Here is a 14,625-nt window from a genome sequence, read left to right as displayed (position 1 = left end):
TAATACAAAAGAAACTAACAAAAAATTGTTATAGGTTAGTGGTTAAGCTGTCTTCGATGAACTCAAACTTATTTAACATATGGACTAATTGAGTTTGACTCAATTAAACTCACATTTACTTTTTTTTTTCTTAAATAGTCATTTGGTCCTAGTTTTGGTCGACTTTTTTCACTTTGGTCCTACTTTTGAAAATGTTTTTAATTTGGTCCTACCTTTTGTAATTTTTTTCAATCAATTCCTTTTTGTTAACTCCGTCTAAATCGTTAACGGAACAGTGCCAGCGTGATGATTTTGTGTGACGTGGATACTATTTAGTGACATGTCCGTTTGCACTGTCAAAACCCATATTTTAAATTGAAATTTAGAGTTTGTATTCATTGTGCTTGTTTTCCATTAAAGTTCAGCTGAAAAGGAATGTCTCGTGGGGCATCTTCATCTTCTTGCAATAGCTGGGTTCACCGAACTTGCAATTCCTGTCATGGTGGTTCTAGGGTTTCAGGCTCACCCCCAATTTACGATTGCATAAACATTGCAGTGGTGCGCACAGCTAGAACTACAAAGAACTTGGGTAAACAATTTTGGGGCTGTGCGAACTTTAAGGTTTGTTTCCCAGTGTTCGACTTTGGGTGTTTCTTTCACTTTTAGTGTTTCACTTTCATCTTCATGGTTTTTTTTGTGTTGCAGAGATGTGGTGAAGATGTGTTGGGATGCAACTTTTTCAAGTGGTGTTACGAAGAGAGTGTTGATGAGTGAGATTCCATTATCGCTAGGCAAAGACAGAAGATTGCTTATATTGAAAATTAATTGAGTGTTTGAAAGAAAGGGATGCAACTGTCATTAGCTGTGATAGGTGTTCTTATTCCAGAATTTCACAGAGCGACGAAAAAATCCCCAATTCAACCCCAAAATCCCCAATTCAACATAAACAACCCTAAACCCAATTTAATTCAACTTAAACCCTAAAATGAATCTGAAATTTCAATTAAATGGTCAATACAGTGCAAACAGACACGTCACTGAACAATATCCACGTCACACAAAATCACCACACTGGCCACTGTTCCGTTAACGATTTAGATAAAGTTAACGAAAAGAAGTTGATTAAAAAAAAATTACGAAAGGTAGGACCAAATTAAAAACATTTTCAAAAGTAGGACCAAAGTGAAAAAGTCGACTAAAACTAAGACTAAATGACTATTTAAGCTTTTTTTTTTTTAAGTGAATCAAACTAAATCTTTCGTTGAAACTCATTTTGAAACATCTAGTTTAAAATGATATTACGAGTGTCTATCTCGATTATTCATATTTCATAAATTTGGTAAACCTAGGTATTTGCTACATGAGGAATTTTTTATGGTTAAGATATTTTTTAAATTTAAAATTTAATTAACATTTTAATTAATATAATTTCTTTTAAATATTTATTTAAATTAATATAAAAATAAAATATATAATTTATTTGTGTTAATTTTAATTTAATAAAGATTTAAATTATATATCGGATTTCAAAATTTAATAACTAATTAAGTCAGATTTCGAAATCTAATTACAAAACTTACTGAAATTCAAAATTTGATATATTTTTAATCAAATTTTAAAATTCAGTAAATTACATAATCATATTTTGAAATTCGATAAATCTTTTAATCGAATTTCTAAATCCTTACATGTAAAATATAAAACTGGGTTGCGAGGATTAATAGATATAACTGCAGTAAGTATAGAGAGATATATTTGACATCACAATAAAATGTTGAGATGCAAAAGAAAAGTTGGAGATGCAGAAGTAACCACTCGTTAAATCTGGTCAAACTTAAATTAGGCTCGGTTTGGATCGAACCTAAATCAGAATGGGCCTAAACTACTTGAGTCAACCAACTTTACATCACCTCTTTCTCCCACATTACAATTAAGTTCCAAGTATTAAAAGTTAATTAAACATTTATCATTAAAATGAAATATTTAAGAATTAATTTACAATGTAAAATATTTTCAAGAGCTTATATCATTCTTAAAGTATTAATTAAAATCTTATTTTAATTTTATGATTAAATACGATATAATTGGTAGCTACTACATCTTATATTTGCACAGTTGCACTCACTCACCACTGAAACTGGAATAATGCAATTTGACAGAAGAAAATGGAATAGAAATTTACATGAAGTATAGAAAAAGGGAAAGGTGTTAGAGATGGTGCAGCAGAAGAATAGAAGGAGAAAGGAGAAAGGAAACTAAAAACCTTTGGGTCCAGTTTCCTTCAAACCTTGGGATTTCTGCGCCATTTCGAGGCAGTACTTGGCGATCTCTCTAAATTTAGGGACACTCCTAAGGTCCACCTTCGTTCCGTCCTTCAGGGTTATGATAACGTCACCCCACTCTCCGATGAAACGTGGCACCACCTGCACGTCCTTTATCACGCTGTACCCAAAGTCGCTCCGGTCCTCACCCGTCAGCCCCGAGATCACCGTCACCCTCAGGTTCGTGAACCTGTACCGCAGGTACATGGCGCGCGACACTGCCGCTAGGGTTAGGGGGAGCCAGAACAGAGTGAATCCAAGAAGCAGGTTCGCCGCGAGGTCGCCGTAGTGGGCCCCGCCGTCGAAGAATATGGTCTCGCCGGAGCCGGGGGAAGTGGTGGGGGTGGCGGCCGTGCGGGGGTTGTTGGTTGGGGAGGACACGTGAAGGCGTGTGAGTCGACGGTGGGACTTGGAGTAGAGTGGGGAGAGGGGAAGGGGACAGGCTTGGTTGCTGCCGGTAGCCGCGGCGGTGGCGGTGGCGGCGGCGGGTGGCGAGAGGAGGGGAATGGATGCCATGTGTGTGTTGGAATGGGAAGTGAGTGTAATTAATTATGTTATCTGTTTAGAAGCGAAGAGTTTTTGAGTGGCAGATAATGAGTTTTGAGTTTTTTTGGTGGAAAAGAGGAGTGGGACCACTTTTTTCCTACGCGGCACTGATCTAGCCACGTGGCGGATTCTTAATCAATTGCTATTATTGGAGAGAGGCCCAACACTCATAATGGGCTCTGACGAAATCTTTGAGTTAAATTTCTTCCTTCACCTCCTCAAAGTTCAACTCGCACCTATCAAATATATGAAATGTCAAAAACCTAATCCTCTTCTTCACCTGGGCATTGTAAAATCCGAAATATGTTTTCGAAATTTCGTAATCTGAAAAAGATTTTCGAAAAACTTTTATGGACACCACATTCGTATGACTCGGTGGGTATCGACACCGCGTATACAACTCAACTATTTCCTTTCTAATTGAATATTTTTGTTTTTCCACGGTACTTAACTTAAAAAATGCAGAGACATGATCTTCAGACACCTTCTCATTCATTTATATATGGGATTAGAACAACGATTTCATTATGTGGTTTTCTTTTTTACATTTACACCTTTGTCCATATTAACTGTAAAAATTTCAAATTTCTGACATGTAAATGTGAGTCAGATGTTAAGTTCGTATACATGTTTTGTTTTCAAAACCTACACTGAAAATTTGTCGTAGGAAAATAACAATAAAGACATATAAAAGATTAAACTAACATGAAAATTTTTACGGGATGTTTTCATTAATTTTTTTTATTTTATAGTACCCAAAACATAATTTATCATTTATAAAATTAAAATAATTTTAAAAAAATTTTAAAAAAATTTTAAAAGTGTAATTGGTCAACAATTCCATTCTAAAACTTAAATTAAAATGTGATTTAACTGATAATATTAATAAATTTTATTGAAACCTTCGTTAATTCACTTTCTTTAAGTGTCTTAAGTTATCATTCTCCTTTTTATTTTAATCTTCTGGAATGTTCTAGTTCTTGTTGTTTCAGAACACAGCTGAGAAACATGAGTTCCGGGGGGTACGCTGTAGAGGTTACGGGTCTCTCTCCGAACGTCACTGACAAGGATGTCCGTGATTTCTTTGCTTTCTCTGGTGTCATTGAGGCTGTTGAAATTATCAGGTAAGTTTTTAATTTAAACGATTCATTCTCCTTAGAAAATTACAACTTTTTTTTGAATTGGGTGATTCTTTAACGATGATATTGATTTGATTAAGTTTAATAGTATAACTCAGATTTTTTTACTTGTTGATTGTAATTGTTAACTCGTCATAGCTGTGAATCCGAATTAGGAGAAACTATAAAAACGTTAATTGTGTTCAGTTCACAAACCAAAGGTGGACACAGCTAAGGCGATTTCCGGTTTGTTATACGCAGAAAAGGAAGGATTCAGTGTAGAGGTGATTAGGTATCCGTTAGTTGTTATCTGCAATAACTACGTCAATGAGGGGAAAATTGAGGATTAAATTCATACCTAGTTTTGGCAGGAATAGTCGTTAAGCCTGTACAGTGAACACGGCCTATGTAAGGGTATAACTACGGTGAAACAGCTGTTTGGATTTTGGCAAGAGTAAAAACAATTGTAGAAAGTATAGAGTTGAAGGAATGAAAAGCTACATGGGAGTTTTATCGAATACTTGGTATGCTAGAGAAAAGGGATTGTTAAAATTGTAAGAATCACTAAGTTTAACTCCACTAAACTAACATAGTATGCATTGTCTACTATTCCTATTCCGATTAAAACTATGTTTTTGATTAAACCTTATTATAGTTTTTATAAGAACTAATTTGTTGGAAATCAATTCCATGTTCGTTGGAAGACGACTTTGAATTATTTTACCCTTTCTATTTTCTTGATTACTATCTTAGTAATACCGAAGTTGCTATAGGTTAGTAGTATTAATTTGATCACGTCAACGACAACGTTATCAATCATCAACCCTTATTTTTATACTAGCCTTGGTTCATTAAGCAAAATAATCTAACTTCCTTGATTCCATTGCCAATCTCTTGGATTGGTGTAGCCAAACGACCTATATTAATAAAAGAGGTTTTAATGATGACGGAATCTAATTGAGTTTGTCTTTTCCAATTCGTAACTCCAAATGATTTTTTTTTCTAAACAATTGAACATAGGGGATCAAGTAACTTGGTGATCAATCTAAAAGTAGACAATAAGTGTAAAAAATAACGATAACAACATTATTCGATAGGAAAAACCGTAATCAAATGGAAGTAGTTTAATTACATTCAGTAGAAGAAGACAAGCCAAAAAGGAACGTTGTCAAACTCCAGTTGTTATGGTGACTGAAGATTCAGATCCTAATCAAGATAGAATTGACATATCTGAGTCTGTTACATTCCTTTAGTTTGTGAATGCCACACAAATATTATGTTATTTCATCATTGCATGATTCTGTCATTGCATCTTTTTATTTGTGTGTTACCATTGGTGTATTGAGCCATCCTTTACATAAACCATGCAGAGTAATAACTATAGGCAAGAGAATAATCAATTTATTTGTTTGTGTTTTGGAGTTGGCCTTGAGCTCTAGAAAATTTATTGTGTTCATATCAATTTAGTGCTTTTATTGTTATGGATGATAATACCCGTTTGAGGAGTATGTGAAGCTCCTTACCAAGAATCAATAGACTCTCGCATCCACTCAAAAATATCTCTCAGCTAAGATTGATGCAATTCTCACTCAATTCTCATCTCTCTCCATCCCTCAATCTACTTGCCCTGTTTCATCCATTACCCACCATCCTCAACTGAAGCTAGATGTTCCTCATTTAGATGGAACATATGCCGTATGGATCTTTAAATTTCACAATATTGAATGCCTAAGCACTCTTGAATCTGAACAGCTTTCCGTTGTGTCATTCTACATGGAAGCATCAACTCTTAGTTGGTATTAGTGTATGTACCACAATGACCTTATCCTATTATGGCAAGGGTTATTATAGATGCCTGAGATGCAATTTGATGTCTTACTGTCACCCTGCTGCACTGTCTTCAAGTTAGCACAACACTACTCCGTTAACCATAGCCTTACAAGATTCGAACGGTTGGCTACTCGCATTGTGGGGTTGCCTACCCTTTTCTTTCAAGTTGTTTCAACTCTGGTCTCTAACCAGAAATTGGACAAGAGTTCAAGGGCATAAAACAGTCTCGCTTCCCAAATAGTGGCTTTTGTGGAACTATAGGAAGACAAATTTTACAATTGAAGCCGCTCCATTAGCACTCATCCTCCACCAATAAATTTCTCTTCTTTGCCATCAACTTTTCCTCCTCTAGTGGTTGGACCACCTCTGGCTGTTCGCACTCCCTCACCCTCATTGCTGGTCCCTGCCCACACTAAATACAGATACGTCTCTCAAGCCAAGATCATATTCACCATTACGCCATTATAAAGGATTGTGTTATTACTGTAGTGACAAGTTCAACCTTAGTCATAGCCATGAATTATAGAAAAGATGATGAAGAAATTCTGAGAGCATCCCTAGAGCATAGAAGTTGTCATAGTCACCTCCATTCGAAATGCTTCAGTCATAGCCTCCAAATATATATATATATATTTTTGGCTCCTTAGGGTTTTAAAAACAGGTTTCGTGCACCTGAAGTGATAGATTTGCTTAAGTGAGAAAAGTTGTCTTGCTTAAACAAGCATATAGAGAGTTTCTAGGCTTAAGTTGAGGGGTCACTTAAATGAGCATACATGCCTCACTCAAGCTAAGTTTGTGGATCTTCAGGCTTCAAGTGGGAGGCTCACTTAAGTGCAGTTAGTGGCTTCTTAAGAAAATTAATTTCTTCACTGTCTTTGTGAGGGCACCTATGCTCATCTTTCTGCAAAAAGCTTAAACTGATTTTCCTTCAAACTTAAACTAAAAGGTAAATATCTAGTGGAAAAAGGCATAAACTAAACTTGTAAAATGTTGAAGGTATTTATTGCAATATTGATCAAATTGCACCAAAATACTGCTGAAAAGCAAGTATAAGTGCCAATTATTGCCAAAATGTGAGTTTCAGCTCTGAGACCAGTCCTAATGCATACCCAGTTACGTAGGGTTAGTTTGGAGGAAAAAGTGGCCAGACCTTATATAGGAGTAGTTTTGGAGGATTAGATCCATACCTAATTGGCTGATCTGTCTTGTATTGTAATAGTCTAGGTGGAAGTGTTCTTATGACATTATAGCTGATATATTGCATGTGGTCTGGTCTGCATAATGTGAGGAAGTATAGGTTGGCAACCCAACCTGTAAAGGTCAGCTTTGTGAAGTTGGTCCTGATGCATGTTAACTTTGTGAATGGTTCCAAAGTCAAAGGCCGAATGAGTTCTCAACATGGAAGTGGCATTTATAAAATTTGGCCTGGAAACAAAGTCAATGAGACGTTTTTGATTATGAATATATATATTCATTTGGTGTTTTTGAATTTGTTAACTCTTTAAGCATTTTCATGAAGGGGTCATTTTTATTTTTCCTGCCAGTGAAAGAGGATTGATCATTTATGTTTGGTAGCGTCTGTTTTAGCAGTCTAAATGAAATTACCAAGTTTTGGATTTGACCACATTTGTTAGAGATATTAATTTTTGGCTATTTAAAGATTGATCTCATGGCTGGTTGTTGCTGTGTACAGGTCTGGTGATTATGCTTGTACTGCTTATGTGACGTTCAAAGATGCATATTCACAAGAAACTGCATGCTTGCTTAGTGTGAGTATTTAACAAACTAAAGTCCAGAATACTTGTATATCAACACTGGAATAGTCACATACTCGACTAGTGATTAAGTTGCATTACTGATAAGTTCCGTAATATGTTCTTTGTAAAATGGTTTTAAATTTATGAAAATGAACATTGTCGCTGAATGTGTTGGAAAATGCCTTGGTTATTCAGCTAAAGGTGTTTCTAAATAATTAATTGTCAATAGACAGAGTCTTTACGTGATGTTATTGTGCTTTTTTTCAAAATTTTCAGTTTTGTTTTGTTTTAGCTCTATATGAAGAGCAGAGACATGCTTGTAATGGTGTGCTTGCAAATATAAATTACAGCCTTCTATTTTTCTGCTTGTTCATATTTTCTCAGTTTAATTTTTATTTGTGCTTCTACATAACACCGGAATCAGTTGTTGTCGAATGTCTTACTTACAGCTGCTTTAATCTGTAACCATGCCTCCTAATATAACAACTGAATAACTGCATAGTTGACTAACTAAATGTAATGAACTAATCATTCTATGGTAAATAGCATGTGCCTAGTGAGTAGTGTCTAATAATTTGTGCCTTTCTTACTAATATGTTCTGCTAGGGAGCCACTATTTTAGATCAACGCGTATGCATAACACGCTGGGGGCATTATGAAGATGAGTTTGATTTTTGGAACCGGCCCTCTTACAGTCATGAGGACGAAGCTGCTTCAACTGTATGTATATATATTTCCCTCAATCTCTAAATTGCTAATTATTACAACTTTCTGCTCATGGTGTGACATTCTATTTCAGACACCACAGAGCAGTCAATTTGTTTCCTCTGCTGGAGAAGCAGTCACCATGGCCCAAGAAGTTGTAAAGACCATGGTAGCAAAGGGATATGTTCTCAGCAAGGATGCGCTGGCTAAGGCTAAAGATTTTGACGAGTCTCATCAGGTTTCTGCCACTGCAACAGCAAAGGTTTCTGAACTGAGCCAGAGAATTGGCCTCACAGATAAGATATCTGCTGGTATTGGAGCTGTTAAATCTGTGGATCAGAGATATAATGTCTCTGAAACAACCATTGCGGCGGCATCCACGGCGGGAAGATCGGTAGCAGCGGCTGCAAACACTGTGGTAAACAGCAGTTATTTTTCGAAAGGTGCTTTGTGGGTGTCAGGTGCTCTAACCAGAGCTGCTCAAGTTGCTTCTGATTTGGGTACTCGCAGGGATAGACAGTAAATAAAGCATGAACACATCAAACACTCTGTTGTAGATATGTCTGCCTCTGCTAAATGCATGGTGAAACTTCATTCAGTAATATTATTGTTGTGCTTCTACAGTGCATAACTCCTGTTCAAATAAATTTCTTTGTAAACACTTGTAGAAGAAAAAGCTAAAATGCTGTGAGTTTCCCTTATAAGCTAAAATCGTCTTACGTACTCATTTTTACATACAAGTTTTTCCTTTATCTTTTTTTTTTTTAAATTAAAGTACGCAAGTTAATTTTAATTTATCAGAATTTATAGAAAAAATTATCTTAACAGGAACAAAGTGCATGTAATTATGAATAAATGTAGTGTATGCCAAGACATGATTGAACTAAGAAACCTGCGCTATTTCTACCACTGAATTACGATTCTAACTTTACAGTAAACCACTAATAAGGGGTTAAGATAATTATGATTTGTTGGGATAAAAGGATATATATATATATATATATATATATATATACTCACACATGGCATACAAGATAGAAAATCACAATTAAATTATATGATAGTAATTATAATTATACCAACATCTCAGATATAAACCTTTATCTATTGTAAATTCATTTTAAGAAATAAAAAGTAGTTATTTTTTAAATATCTGTCCAAAGTAATTTCCTACTTATTCTGCTTGTTGTTTACTAATTTTCATTATCCAAACTAGCAACCTGGGTAGTTCTGATTAAATTGGTCTGATTAGTCCGATCATAGTCTCAATGAATAAAAAATGCAAAGTTGTCTTAAAACTAGAATTTATATAATGATAATAGAAAAATATTTAGGTTTATAATTTTTTTCTATGGTATTTGGCCAAGACTCTACCACCTATATAGCTGCATACTTTTACTTTTTTAGACAATGTTTAAATATAGATTTTTTTATACTAGTTCTACAGACTAAATAGGTTTAGTCTGAAGATCTTATGAGATATTTGTAATATTTATATCATAGAACAACAGTTATATACAATCTAAATATATTTTGAATAAAATAAATTTAATGATAATTTCTTTTCTATTAGAACAATTTTTTTATTTTTGTATTTGGAAATAGTTTTTCTATTCGGCTGAATTTAGATTTAATGAGATACTATTAAAATATGTGTGACTGTTTTTGCCAGATAATCATGCTTTGAAAATATCAAGATTCATGCGGGATAGAGAGAAGCAATCAGAATAAATGTTTTGTAATGCAAATTTATACAAGTACATACTAAGAACGCGTTACTCAGATACAATTTTGTTTTAAAAATGAGTGATTGTGTTTAAAACTGGTATTTTAGTGAATAATTATAGGAAAAAATATAGTTGTGGTTGAATAGTATTAAGTCAAAAGTTTTTTTTTATTGAAATATTTATACATTAAAATTAAGCAGAGAGATAGGAATCTGGGAGAGTGTCTGGTGTTGATGAAAGCATGGCATATGTTATGCCTGTGATTTATGAAACTATAACAGTTGGCTTGTCTATTCCCATCACTTTTGTTTCTTTGCCTGCTCACAACTTTCATGGCTTAATCACCTTTATGCATCAAAATGTTAAGAGTACAGAACAAGAAAGAAACACTCTCTTTCATTTGCCCATACTCTAGTTGCTTAATAATATATGTTTCTGCAACATTATCTATAAGTACTTTTAGAAGATTTAAAAAAAATAGTTTATATAAAATTAAAGTAAGAATTTAAGAAGTTGTATAAAAAAGTTTACAAACCCTTATTTCTTTCCTCTAGAAATTATTTTGGACAATTTGTTTTCAAATAAACCTTCGAAATTGCATTTCCATCCATAATTTTTGTAGTTATAAAAGGTCGATTACCAATAGCATATTGTACATCTTTGTCAACGACTTCTAAAAAGATTTTCATTCTTATTTTCAGTAAAGATAGTTTTCTCTGACAAAGAGTGGTGGTCTATTAATTGAAACCTATTTAGAAAAAGTTTGTGAAATGATGACTATTTTTCACGATCTAATTGATTATCTTGCAATTAACTAGCTTTGGTGTCAATTGTTAAAATATATAGGTCAATTCTTCTCAAACCAAGAGAGGGAGTAGATTGATTTTACCAAATTTTACTCAATTTAATCTTTTCAAAATAGTAGCTTGTTAAAACAGTTACAACAATGTGATTGGATGCTTAAGTGGTTGGATTGTTTATACCATGACAAAATTAGAAGAAGGAAAAACAGAACACTCACACAAGAGGTTTATACTAGTTTAATTCTTTGGAATATACATCCAGTTTGTCCTAACAACCACAACTAGAGAGTATTTTTTACTATGTTTCAAAGATTTACAAGATGTACAAAAACACTTAGAAAATCTTAACTCTAAGACAAGAAAAAAACTTATGCAAGGCTATACACACTTGCATCAAACACAATCACTTTCACAGTGAGTTTCAACAACTAACAGAATACAAATTCACAACTCAATAATAAGATTGAATACACTTGTTCAATTCTAATTTTCTTTCATCTTGCCAAGCTAAGATCATGTAATTGATTCCAATTTTAAGAGATCTTGATGAACTTCAGTTATTTCCTTCAATGTGTTCAAAGAATGCTTTTTCTGAATTTTTTCTAGAATTCAATTGCTCAATCACGTTATGACAAAATATATCATTTTTTATGTTTAAAAGCTTGTGCCGAGAACTTTAATCGATTCTATTAATTTTCTAATTTATTAGGTTTCTAATCTATTAGGTTATTAGCCTATCTGATTAATTGTTCAATTTTTTAGCTACCTTTTAAATTTTTTGCACCATATTGATTCATAATGAACTATGCACGAATTAAGGTAATTCTGTGTATGTGTTATACTTTGACCTAATTATAATCTACCTAGATTTCTATCTAACCATAGGAAAGTATGCATGTCATGGTTTTATTTTCATATTTCAAGGACATCATCAAAAAATACAACTCTTTCATATAAACACAAACATACAAATTACACTTCTAGTTAAATGCTCTATGGACAACAATACCAATATCAGTTGTAAAAACTCTAATAAATGTAAAGTTAGAAATAACTATAACATCGATGTGATCATGAATAGGAAAGAATTCACTTCAAGAAAGTTTCAAAAAGAATTAACAAAAATTGGAAATGAAGATAAAGATGTGATATTCTCATGAGTTTAAAAACAATAAAAAATATATTTCATATAATACATTTTTGTTTGGATTCAAGAATGATCCATGGTGTATTGGGTTATTCTTTTAAGTAATTGGTCTTATTTTAGATTTTTCTTTTCATACAAGGGAGTGTTTGATCATCCTTCACTTACCCAAGTTTCTGTTTATTTTAGTATTTTAATCTAGAGCGATTTGTGAGGAATTTGTTTGTTTGTTTTTTCTTGGTATGAAACCTATTTTTAAACAAAAAATTAAATCAACCAAACAAACTGTGAAAATGTAAGAAGACTATGATAATATTTGAAACAAATGAATTAGAATCATAAAAGAATTCGTTAATTAAAAGGAGCTCATGAATCTAATAAATAGAAATGTGTATGAAAACCTTTTTTTTTTTTGTTTCCTAACTCTCGACATTGTCGAAAACAATTAACTAAACAAAACTAAAATGCGGAAATGATTAGAAGAAAATGAATACATCAGTGCAATTGAAAGTAAGAAATCTAAGTAACATTTAAAGAGAGAGGTATATCTCTCTAGAGATACTTTCAACCAAGGGATAGAAAAATAAAGCTCACTTCTATTTGTTTTCTTAATAAATTATTTCACAAGAGACATGATACCTATTTAAAGAAAACTTGGATTGGAAGATTAGAGAGAAAACGTTTATTTTTAAAAAGTATAATTCTATTTTTTATTTTCTTTTTTACTTTCTGGTGTGACTTAGTGTAGATCATTGATTAATATACTATTATATTATTTTTTGAAAAGATCAATGATCCACATTAAACCATATCACAACGTCAGGATAAGGATAAGAGTTAAAAAATGGAAGTCATGATATAATTTTTCTTTTCTAAATTAGGATATGTTGTGTCCAAAGACTCTTATACCTTATTATTGGGTGCAAACACTCTGATCTTTATATTCTTATTACAAGAATCAAGCAAAAGTTTTTTCTTCCAAAGATTTCTAATATATTTTTTTCTTTATACAAGATCGGATTCTCTATAGTAAAAAGACAACTAATCTTAATCTTCTCTTCAAAGTCCTCTAAATTATTCTTCTAGTGTGTTTTTCTTAGAGTCTTTCCTTAACTTGTTAATTAGCTCGAATTCTACTAATGAATCTTGAATGGTCTCTTTTCCATCTATGTTCTCTCCTTACTATAATAATAATAAAAAAAATCCCAATTAACTTTATCGTGAAAGAATCTCTTTATATCTATTAAAATAATGAAATGAAGTTGGCAATCCCCAATTAAAGCAAAACAATGACATCATAATCAACCAAAAAGATGACGAACTCGTCAAAATTGATTAAAAAAAATAAAAATAAAATAAAAGCAACAACTTTTTTTTACTCTTTATAAATTTTAAAATTCCATAGTTTTAAATAATCAAACTATTCTGATAAATTTTTAAAAATTGCAATTTTTTTAAAATTCTTCTTTCAAAAAATACATTTTTTTTTATCATAAATCATACAAAAAGTAGTCGCTTTCTAAAATTCATCCATAAAAAACATATTATATTTATCTAAAAGTTCTAACTATTTACATCAAACTCTGCAAGGGGAATAATAAACATGAAATTTGTCTAAACAAGTATATACTATTTGGAAAAGCTAGAATTTGTAGTTTTCATTATAAGATTAATGAAGATACTAAAAATGTTTTGCTCCTTTTTTCTATGATTTTTTTTTTATCTTTTATCTTTGTAGTTTCTACCCCAGTAGTTGGCTTGATGAAGCTTTTTGAGGTCTCTGAGTCAGTGTCCTCCGCAATGGACGGTTGAGATGTACGATCCATCTTTTTTCCTGATAAAGTAAAAAATGATGGGCACCATCAAAATAAAGAACATAACTGGAGACACTAGACTGGTAGTTGACGAATCACCATCAAACCATGTTTCCTCCACACAAATACTCCCAAATTTCACAATTTCAAATTTTGGACAATCAAACGCCATTATCAATCTTATTATATCTATATTTATATATATTTAATTTTAAGAAATGAAAGCACTTGTGGAAAGAGAAAGATAGCACATGGAATTTGAGTAAGTTGAACTCACCACAGCCATATCAGCATGTGGATGGGAAGATTCATTACCCATTGTTTTCCCACCTAAAATTATTTTTTATTATTCATTTTTTTTTCATTTCAGAAATCATGACATGTTTTCTATAAATGTCAGAGTGGGTTCAAAACCAATCTGTCTCATAATGGATTTTGAAAAAAAAAATCTGTTTTTTTTTTTTTAAATAAGTCAAATTAAACTCAGTTAATACAAGGTTAAATGGATTTAAATTAGACTAAAATAGGTTAATCCGTAATTCACCATCTTAAATAACCTTTGTTAATTTTTCATCATACCTATTTTCTATTTCTAATTATGTTGGTTAAGAATTTATCATTTTAAAGATTAAAATATTATTTGATAATGTTTAAATGATTTGTCCTTAATTTTTTGTTTGTTCATACTATAAACAAATAAACCGAGTTAATCCACTTTAATCCAATAAATATATTAAATAAATTTAGGAAAATAAAATATTTTTAAGTTCGTCAACTCATTAATTCATACACGAGTAACAAAAGAAATCAGATTGAGTTGATTTACTTAAATCTGAATCTTAGAGTCAATTTACAAAGGAAAAATATATTTTAACATATTT

At 32.2% G+C, this 14,625-nt stretch overlaps 2 protein-coding genes across 2 annotated transcripts; one reads left to right on the top strand and one right to left on the bottom strand.

Moving 5' to 3' along the window:
• Positions 1-2,019: 2,019 nt before the first annotated feature.
• On the bottom strand, positions 2,020-2,882 carry LOC114173163. The gene has a single exon (XM_028057410.1). The coding sequence runs from the start codon at positions 2,814-2,816 to the stop codon at positions 2,235-2,237; it is 582 nt and encodes a 193-aa protein (XP_027913211.1). The 5' UTR covers positions 2,817-2,882; the 3' UTR covers positions 2,020-2,234.
• Positions 2,883-3,762: 880 nt separating this feature from the next.
• On the top strand, positions 3,763-8,983 carry LOC114171042 (binding partner of ACD11 1). Its single transcript, XM_028056328.1, has 4 exons — positions 3,763-3,970; positions 7,488-7,563; positions 8,158-8,271; positions 8,351-8,983. Exons 1-4 carry the CDS (start codon positions 3,855-3,857, stop codon positions 8,777-8,779), a joined length of 735 nt encoding a protein of 244 aa, XP_027912129.1. The 5' UTR covers positions 3,763-3,854; the 3' UTR covers positions 8,780-8,983.
• Positions 8,984-14,625: the final 5,642 nt, after the last annotated feature.

The sequence above is a fragment of the Vigna unguiculata genome, chromosome 2, assembly GCF_004118075.2.
Source record: "Vigna unguiculata cultivar IT97K-499-35 chromosome 2, ASM411807v1, whole genome shotgun sequence".
NCBI lineage: Eukaryota > Viridiplantae > Streptophyta > Magnoliopsida > Fabales > Fabaceae > Vigna > Vigna unguiculata.
Note: the sequence above shows the minus strand (reverse complement) of the source record. Positions and strands in the feature narration are given on the sequence as shown.

What these genes read in the sequence shown, in the direction of transcription:
- LOC114173163 (XM_028057410.1), bottom strand. Translation starts at nt 2,816, where the DNA reads ATGGCATCCATTCCCCTCCTCTCGCCACCCGCCGCCGCCACCGCCACC.
- LOC114171042 (XM_028056328.1), top strand. Translation starts at nt 3,855, where the DNA reads ATGAGTTCCGGGGGGTACGCTGTAGAGGTTACGGGTCTCTCTCCGAAC. An exon ending in GAGGCTGTTGAAATTATCAG is followed by an intron (nt 3,971 to 7,487) that starts GTAAGTTTTTAA and finishes TGCTGTGTACAG; the next exon opens with GTCTGGTGATTATGCTTGTA. An exon ending in AAACTGCATGCTTGCTTAGT is followed by an intron (nt 7,564 to 8,157) that starts GTGAGTATTTAA and finishes ATGTTCTGCTAG; the next exon opens with GGAGCCACTATTTTAGATCA.